The following is a 9,553-nucleotide window of genomic DNA, read 5'->3' as shown; positions in this document are numbered from 1 at the left end:
ACCCACCTGGATGTGATCCTATGCTTGAGCAGGGGAGTTGGACTAGATTATCTCCAGAGCTCCCTTCCAACCCCAACCATGCTGTGATAACCTCACCCACAGGTCATTGCTGATTTTTTGATAGGATCCTTCACATGCATGAAATTAAACACATTTGTAATTCGGCGGGCTTGGGGCTCAGTTTCAAAAGCATTTTGAGAAGACACAAAGGCTCCCTGTGATCAAAGGAGAGGAAACAATGTGGTTGTTGGAGTTACAATTACACCATCTCACATTCTTTTGGCAGAGGAGTTCCTGGCCCAGTTTGGGAGAGGAGATAAAGCACATACAGGGAACTGAACTGCAGGTCACTGCTGCACCTCCCGGATCTGCACCCCAAGGCCAGCCTGGAGTTTCCTGCCTGAACCCACATCCACTGAGTCTCAGTGGGATTCCACCAACAACTCAGCAGCAGATCTGCCTGTCCATGTAATGTAAGTAATGCTTTTAGGAGCATTATCCATGCATGGTTTTCCCGTACATGGAATTTGGCAGGAAGCCATTCGAGCGAATGCTTCACATTGCAAGAAAAATCAGCAGACTTTTTTTCTTCTTTAACTATACTTATTAAAAAAAACAACCCCCCTACTAACAAAGTAGGAAAGTTATCCACCATCACCTCAGGCTCAACCATGCAGAATCAGATAGTTAAATACACAGATTTTTAAGGAAATATCTTCCTTCCCACCCTCCCACCCTGTGCTTTATCATTTAAGCAGTGGCAGCTCCTGCAGTCCAAAACTGGGTATTTCATATAACGCAACAGTAACACAGAAACAGAGTTCCCAAGTCCAAGCCCCATCTATCATAAGTAACTACATGATTATCTCTTCCAGAGACTGATCAAATCCCAGTTTATGAGCAGTTTGCTTTTTACTGCTGTTATACAAAATGAAAAGCTCTTCCAGAGCCCCGCTGCTCTGATGACAACGAAGTCTTCTTCCTCTCCAACCAAAATCTTTTCAGGACCAGTTTATACATGTTTGTTCCTGCACTGAGTGTTGTCCTTAACTTGAATTGTTTTTCCTCTCCCTGGTATTTAGTCCCCTGATGTATTTATAGAAAGATCATATCCTCTTTCAAACTTCATTTTGCTTGGAATAGTAATGTTAGAAATAGACTGACAAATTTACTGCAGTGGATGGGGACGGACAGACACACACACACAGAGGCTAGAGCACTCATTTTTAAAGAAATGCAGAAAATACAGATGAGTTAATCTTTAGTTAACAGTGCATTATTTCAATCATATCAGCAACACGTCAACTACAGTAGAAAAGACAGATCAAGTTCAAAACTGATTTTCAGGGGGTTTTAGATCTAATGACTATCCATCTATTGAAATACCAGAAAGCCTACCTGGAATTCCATAAAACTCTAGCCTGAGGACAGTACCAAAAGCCCACAATGAATATCATCTCTAAAAAAGAGAGCTGTGAAGACTCAAAAGTACATTTAAACAGAGACTAGTTTGGGTGGTAAATAGTACGCAGAAAAAGAAAAAAGAATCAAGTCGCTATTAAAAAAAAAAAACCTAGAAGGAAAAGAGATTGAACATACTATTGTCTGTTTGGAGACAATTTCTTTCACAAAAATATTTTCTAGTTTTGCTGCTCTGGTACATCAATCCTGAGCACTCTAACTTTTGACTTATAATGATATTCCTTCAGATACAGCTTCACCGAGGGAGGAATGGGAAGTGCATCGATACCATCGTAAGTTGTACAGTTGCAAATAACCGTTCTACATATATGCTGGAGAGAGAAGGGAAAGGTCCTGTTCAGGGGAGTGGATAAAAGTGGTTCAAAGAACATACAGGAACTTGGATCTTTGTAGTGTTCTAGGAGTCCCGTGATGTCAGGAGAATGGAAGACACAGGGATCATGGGCATCAAAGCTGAAGTTGTGATTCCACTGCTCTATCCGGGCGTGGAGGGAGCGACTGTAGCGCCTGAAGCTCACGGAAAACAAATAGTCTTCCTGGGCAGAGTCTCTCAACAGAAACGTTCCCTCTGGCTTTCCTTCTAGCAGCGCCTCAGCTGCGTATTTATCCATGACGCCCCAGTAGCAGGGATTGTTATTGATCTGGAGGAGGTCTGGCACTAGGCAGTGGACATAATCAATCTGGGTATGGTATTTCGGAGGCGTTTCCATCCGTAGCAGCTCGTCGTCCGTTTCCCACTTGGGCTTGTTTCGTTTTCGAGAACTTGTGCACAGAGTTATGACTTCATCATCGGAGTCCATGTCGCTCTCATCTCTACTGCTCCTCGCCACCTTACCTGTCACCAGCTCAGGCCTCGGGTCACCCCGAGAGGAACTGCTGTCAGTGAAGTCACAGGACTGGGAGGGAGAGTCCGTTGCCCCACTGGCAATCTCCTCGTCTCGCAGCTGATCCTCCCTTTCCTCGTGCTGGGATAAATCAGCAATTATCCATTCTTCTGCCTTTGGACTTACAGGGGCCGTGTGCCTTTTGATCAAGTGCCACCGAAAAGCCAGCTCTGAGCGCGGAGGGAAAGGACACTTATCCAGCATCAGCTCACTGATATGGATTTTCCTTTTGGATGGAAGTCCTGAGGCATGCCGGCTGCTGCAGTTCTTAATGGGAAAGCACTGACCCACAGCATCCTGTAGCTTCTGTTTGAGAGACCGGCCTAAAAACCTGTGGCCACAGGACCGGTCTAGATCCAGCTCGATGGACGAGCAGCTGTATTTCCTCTCTTGGCTCCTTAAATTAGTCGCCGACCTCCCTGCAGCACTTGCTGTTTCGGCATCAGGACAATGCTCACTTTTCTTGGACCAGGAGAGCTTCTTTCCACTCCAGACATACCCATCCTTTCTGTCTGCGCTTCTGCTCCGGCTGCTTTTGGGCCTCACATCTGCGTTTTTCGCGCTGCTGTCCTTGTTTTCTGCCATTGTGACAGCTTTGCTTCACAAGTTGCCAGGAAGCGCACACTGTGTTTCTTGTGGGGTTTTTCTACATAAGGAAGCTTCCTCGAGGCACTTTCTGGAAATATCTAAGGAAAAAGAGAACACAGCTCAGTTAATGGCTATGCACACGCACAATGCAACATCAGTGCTGGTGGATACAGGACAACAGTGACAATTAATTGCTGACCATGTAAAAATCACATGATTGAGGTGAATTCAGTAGCACACCCCACAAATACCAGCTTGATCCCAGACAAAGCTCTCTTAACCCTTCCTTGGGAAAAGCATCCTGCAAAAAAAACTATCTTAATGTATTTGTTGAGTTTCCATTCTGACTATGCAGCAGAGCAGAATGTTCTAGGTGTTGGCAACCCCATTGTGCCAGGGCCCATTTCAAAAGGAAACCCTTCCCGGGGCAGGTGATACTGCTTTAACTGTTTATGGAGCAAATTCTGCATGTCTTCCAAATAACCTTTCAAGAAGGAACAAACCAGAACAGAAACAAGTAGGTCAGAGTACAAAGAGCTACTGTACCTAGATGATATGCCTGTTTGCTACTAATCCACAGGGTGGGATGCCAGAGATCTTTTCTTAACTGACACTTTTGGGTCACTTTCAGGATAAAAAAAAAAAACAAACCTAAATTTTATCAGTCACAGATTCCGTCAGTTTCTGAAAGCTGTTTTCCTCTGCCTTTTCAAAGGAAGGGAGCTAGGAAATACTGAAGCCCTAAGGGATTGAAATATCTGGGGCTTTACATACTGAAAAGGATTAAAACAATCCAGTCCCTTACTAAAAGCAATTTTAAAAGGCCATGAAAGATGAAACTGCTTATTGCTCATTAGAGAAGGAAGTTTACATTATTAAAATCAGTGTTGCTTTGAGACCTACAGTTGCTGATTTCATTTTCTTTTGTTTCCAAAGGTATATTGAATTCTCAAATAGATAGGTTTCCTTTTGACTGCTGCACTTTGAAAAAAAGATGAAAAAAATCTTCTTTTGATTACTCATTTGAAAGTGGAGCAGGATTTTTTCAAGATACATAGATGGCAGTATGGTATGGATGCTATACCCCCCCCGAGGCATGGCAGGATGTAGAAATATTTCCCATCACTTATCATGATCAGGATATTCTATGGTTCTGTGATGCTTCTGCTCCAAAACCGTGCACAGCTTCTCTGTTGCACTGGGGTTTTTTTGGCTGTGGGTTTTTCTGTTGTGTTGTTTTGGGGGTTTGGATTTTTTTACAACTAATTGACATGGCAAATACTAAGCAGGAAAAGAAAAGGGCATCCACTTCCTCTCTCCATTCAATCCATTCTCATCATCAGGATTAGCCAGCATGACACAACCTCTCTGCAGTCCCCCGGGGCTGCGCAGGCTGAGTTCAAGCCTCTGCTTTCAGTAAAAGAACAAGACAGCCTTGCCAAAAGGCTCACATGCAATCTGTGGGCCAAATGCATCCCAGATGGAACTTTCACCCAGGAATTTTTCACATTGCATTCCTTATTTAAAACCCACAGACCTGAGAGCTGTGGGGGAAAGGAAAAGGCAGGGGAAGGGAGGAGATGCAGAAATGCAGAATGAAGGTAAGATTGGTTCAATATTGGAAATATGTTGGGAAAAAAAATGGCATTAGAGCAATGGAGACGAATATCATCTCACTGATACCGAGAGGAATCACAGGAAGAGTCCATATTCCAGCAGTTACAAATCAAAGATTAAACTAAAGATTTATTTTTCTTCTCTCAGGGTTTTGCAAATTGCTTTTCAGTGAAAGCATGGCAAGACACAATGAAGACAGGAAAAAGGCAACATTTGTATATGAGACTCAAAACATCTTTATTTAGACCAGGATTCATTGATTGTTTTTGGAACGTTGGTATTTTTCATCCAGAAATACCTACAGTGGAGCACTGAATTTTCTCCACAATTAAAAAAAAAAAGAGGGAAAAAAGCAATCTCATTTACTCTAGTGATAATCTGAAGTTACTGAAGACAAAAAGTTTTTAGATGCATCCTGTAGTAAAAGACATTAACTGTCTATATATGGGATTTTTAATTGGACAGAGAGATATCACTGAGGTTGCAAAGTCAAGTACTTAAAAATTAGGATACGACAGTTTGTAATTGCTTTTGAAACCTTCAATTATCTCATTCTGCTCATCCAGCCCATATAAGGAATAAGAACATGCAGAATATGGGCTTTTAATTAAAAACTGCAAAACATACAAAACCCAGAAGTGCCTGTTATCTCCTAACTTCAGCCTTGCAACTGAAAGAAGCTTGGGGTTTTATGGAATTTCTGGGTTGCTGTTGTATTGAACTGTAAAGCCACCTTCTCCTTTGTACCTTTCTCCTGTCGTGAATCATTAGTGGTACCTGAACCCTGAAACAGAAGCTGGGGAAGCAGCACGTGATGCTGCAAAGCCACGCACCATTAGCCAGAGCTGCTTCCCTGGGGTTTGAAGGGCTGCTGGAACCCAGGCGCCAGTTCTGCCACATCAGAGCAGGAATTGCTAATCAGACAGAACAGTAGAGCTGTGAAAAGAGCAGGGAATAAATGAAGAAAAAAAGGGATGTCATCCTACTAAAGCCAGGTTTGAACTTGACCGTGTGTTACAAATGTGTGCTGCGGGAGAGCTGCCTCCCGAATCCCACTGCTCGGCATTACAGCAAGGGATCACACTTTCATTCCCTTCTGGATCAGTGATTCACAGCCCCACCAATAAAATGGGGACCAAAAAGAATTAGAGTGTCAGAAAGAAAAAGGCATAAAGGGCAGGGGAGGCATTCAGTGCTCTATTACCACTTCAGGCCATCCATCTAAACCAGCTCTTCCTTTCACTCCAGCGTCCAAGGGAAATGCCACGTACATCCATTAACGGCTGGAGCGCTGCTGGAAGAGCAGGACAGGAGGGCAAGGATAAAAGAGAGGGAACACAGAGTGTACTTTTCCCTAGAGGGGAAGGTTAAATGGAGGAGTCCAGCGCTTTGCAGCTCACACACATCAGTTCTGAGCTCCTTTTGGGAGAAATAACGAGTGTCCTGCCTGCAAAAGCCTTGTCCTGCATGGGGACACCCCAGGCATCTCCGATGATGGCAGGTTTGACAAAACCCTTATGCTGGAAACCCTTTCCCCTAAGGAAACAGCAAAGATAAAGACACATGCGGGGATGAGCAGAGCTCACTTCGGGCCACGGGACCCAGCTGGTAGTCCAAGGTTACCCAACACTGTCACAGCTACAGTCCCTGAGGACAGGCAGGGAGCTGGGTGGCTTTTGCTGTCGGTTTCGTGCTGTGCCCAGCTCCCTCCTTCAGAGGTTCCTCTCTCTTGTCTGCAGACAAGGTGCTTTTTCTTTCACGAGCTGATGCCTCAATCCTGAGACTTCAAGCCCAGCCTAAAAGCAATATCCAGTCACTGTTTGGAGGGATAACAATATTCCCTCCTAGCCAGGGGTAGGCTGCAACCCACAGCTGTGATAAGACAGTGACAGCCTCACCATATGTCTAATCAGTAACGCCAACAGGAGAATCAAAACCATAAACATAGATAGCCCTTTTTTTAAAATTTATTCAATAAATACTTGATTACTGAACTGCTTTAACCAGATACTTATGTCCTGAGCTGCTGGATTCTTGCCTCTAGCCCAACATCCTCTTCATCAAGCTGCTTCCCTTTCTGTATAAAGAAGGAGCAGATGGTGGGGGGTCTCCAGCCCAACCTCCCACTTGGAGTGGGATTGCTGCCAGCGTGGGCTCAGGGGAGCCATGGCACGGCCTGGCCATGTCCTGAAAACCTCCCAGGATGAAGGTCCCACCACCTCTCTGGTGCTCCCACGCTGCACAACCCTTCTAGGGCAGGAAGTACTTGGAAAGTTTTCTGTCCAACCACACAAAGCATTGCTGTATTGTGTCTCTAATTAAACAACAAAAGAAGGCTCACAAAGAACAATGAATGAATCAATTTTGGAATTGTTATGGAAGTTGATTTTGTAGAGCTGATAAAATCCTGAGAGAGAAGAGCAAGCTGCAATAAACTGGAGTACTTTTGCTTTCATAACTTACATAAAAGTTATTTTAAAACAAAATCTCACTGGTCACAAGCTGCTTTCATTAATTTCACCCGATGAGATTTTGGCCACAAGACCACATTTTAAAACCTGACCTTCCCAACCTATTAAGGGTAACAATAAATCTCAGTTTTCTGTCTTAAATTATTTTTCTTCAGTTTTGGCTTTACTCTGATTTATGATACCATCCAAAAATACCTAAGCTTGACTCCAGAGGCCTTTCCAGCAAATGAAAGCAATTATCACACATACGCACAAAACAAAAAGACTTTCTAAAGGTACCACTGGCAACCTAAATATTTCTTCCTTGGAAATACCCTTGATTTATCCCCAGAACTGTAGGAGGAGGGGGGCCATGCCCAGCTAACCCCAACACGGGGGATATTTTATTCACTCCCAGGAGGTGGAACTGAGCAGGCAGCAGGTGCCAAAGGTGAGGGCTGCTCGTATCTCCTGCCTTAATGAAGCTCTGCTCGTGTGCGGAAGGAAAGATGCAGGCAGCGCTCGGCAAACCGCAGCAGCCTCTCCAGCACTAAATCAGTGAAAGCTTTATGGTCCATGACCAACACTCCGTGCTCCACCCAGAAACCGAGCAGGAGAGCAGCGATTCCCAGCTCCCGCCCTGCTCGCAGCCACTCACACCTATTAATCAGGCCAGCAGCAGGCTGAGTTCCCAACCGGATTTAAAGTATAACTTTGCATTTGGTGCCGTGTCACTTCGGACGTGACAAAGCCACAGGGCCTGCAGTCCCTTGGACAAGTGACCACGGGATCCTGACACCCCCCTGGAAACCCTCCCCCCAGTTTTCCTATGCTGTTCAAAGAGTTATCCCAGCACGCAGCACCTCCAGACAAGGAAATTAGTTGTTAACGTGGAAACGAATGTAAAATGGCTTTTATACTGCAAAATACTTTAGGTGCAGTTTGTATCAGAGCCTCCGAAAATTAAAGTGATGAAGAAAAATAAACACATTTGACAAGCATTTGTCTCCATCCCAGGCAGCGGCTTGCAGCAGGAATAGCTTGGTCTTCCCACTCATCTGATAAGCAGTCCAGCTCCAAATCATTTCTCTAGAACACATTATCCTTGCCAGAAATCATGATTTACTGAAATATGTAGGATACACCCATGGAAAACATGTCTCTACACAGCTTCCACGAGGTTTAATAACGAAATCTGGCCATATTTCTATTTGGTTTTTAAAGAAGTGTGCCTGCTTTGTAATTCTGTCACTTATTCATTCATGAAACTACCAGCAATGTGAGTGTTAGAGAGAACCACATTTCCAATATAAATAAATCACTCTGCTCACCCCAACCACCAATAACCCCACTGCAGAGCAAAACTGAAGATAAAAGGGTTTTGCCTGGAAGCATTTTTTTCTTAGAAGCAGGAATAAACTGGGCCAGATCATTAAGGCGACATAAAGGGAAAACAGATAATTCTGGTTTTTAACTCCTTATTTCAGATATGTTCAACTCCAGGAATTTTTAAAATCCTTCAAGAAATCGGCCACAATGCTTTCTTCCTATTATTCAGCCAAAAAAAAAAAAAAAAAAAGCTTAGTGATTTTTGCAGTGCAATCGCTACCTGCCTGACTACAACTGCTGTCAACTCCACCTCGCACACGCATCAGGATGGCTGGAATTCCAGAGTAATTCCATAATGACCATAACGATCTCCAAAGGGGTTTGATCCTGCGGCTGGGTGAGCGCAGCCCCGCGCTGTTACAGGAGTGCTGCCCAAGGGGGGGTGAAGGACACAGCCCCTCATTTAGGCTTTCCCTGCCGTCCCTGTGCCTCCTGAGGAGCTGCCATTAAATCCATATACAGAAGGATAAACAGGGAATATATATGCCCTATATGTGTTAGGGTAGATGCATCGGGCACGGGGTTTTTCAGAGGAGAAGCAAACGGAGCGAACCCCCTGGTGACACAGCAAAGACCCTGGACCGAAGTGACAGGAGAGCACGGACTGAAAGCCCTCGTTGACCAGGGACCCTGAGACCCCCGGTCACCGACAGCGGCTCAGACCGCGGGCCGAGCCCCCCCGTGACAGCAGACCCTGGACCGAGTCTCCCCCGGTGACAAGGCTCAGAGCCCGGGTCGAGTTCCCCCAGTGACAGGAGATCCTGGACCGAGTCCCCGCGGAGGACAGAGCGCTGACCCCGGTCCGAGCACCGCGGTGACAGAGGGCGGACCCCAGGCCAACCCCCCCGGTGACAGGAGAGCCCGGCCCGAGCCCCCCCGTGACTGACAGAGGCGCAGACCCCGAGCCCCCCCGGTGACAGAAGACCCCGATTTCCCCGGTACCGGTGCTCACCCCCGCCTGCCGCCCCTCAGCCCCTCGTCCCCCGACCCAAACTCACGATGGTGCGGCGGGCGCTGTCGCCGGCGCTGCCCGCGGGACCGGCGCTCTCCGCCGGCTCTGTCCGCAGCCGGGTGCCGGCGGTGCCGGCGGCTCAGCGGGCTCGGCGCTGGCAGCCGCGGCCCCTCACCCGGCCGCCGCCGCCG

At 46.1% G+C, this 9,553-nt stretch overlaps 1 protein-coding gene across 2 annotated transcripts; it reads right to left on the bottom strand.

Moving 5' to 3' along the window:
* Positions 1 to 1,212: 1,212 nt before the first annotated feature.
* Positions 1,213 to 9,516, bottom strand: SOCS4 (suppressor of cytokine signaling 4). 2 transcript variants are annotated; one of them, XM_048307750.1, is made up of 2 exons: positions 9,409 to 9,516; positions 1,213 to 3,052 (listed from the first exon to the last, which is right to left on the bottom strand). In XM_048307750.1, the coding sequence occupies exon 2, from the start codon at positions 2,949 to 2,951 to the stop codon at positions 1,641 to 1,643; it is 1,311 nt and encodes a 436-aa protein (XP_048163707.1). In that variant the 5' UTR covers positions 2,952 to 3,052; positions 9,409 to 9,516; the 3' UTR covers positions 1,213 to 1,640. The 2 variants fall into 2 exon arrangements, with proteins under 2 accessions (XP_048163707.1, XP_048163708.1); XM_048307751.1 differs by lacking the exon at positions 9,409 to 9,516 and adding an exon at positions 5,405 to 5,539.
* Between the last annotated feature and the right edge of the window lie 37 nt (positions 9,517 to 9,553).

Source organism: Corvus hawaiiensis, chromosome 6 (genome assembly GCF_020740725.1).
Source record: "Corvus hawaiiensis isolate bCorHaw1 chromosome 6, bCorHaw1.pri.cur, whole genome shotgun sequence".
NCBI classification, from domain to species: domain Eukaryota; kingdom Metazoa; phylum Chordata; class Aves; order Passeriformes; family Corvidae; genus Corvus; species Corvus hawaiiensis.
This window is presented reverse-complemented; position numbering and strand designations above follow the sequence as displayed.

Bases quoted from the DNA above. Each gene is read 5' to 3' on its own strand.
- SOCS4 (XM_048307750.1), bottom strand. From the start codon at position 2,951: ATGGCAGAAAACAAGGACAGCAGCGCGAAAAACGCAGATGTGAGGCCC.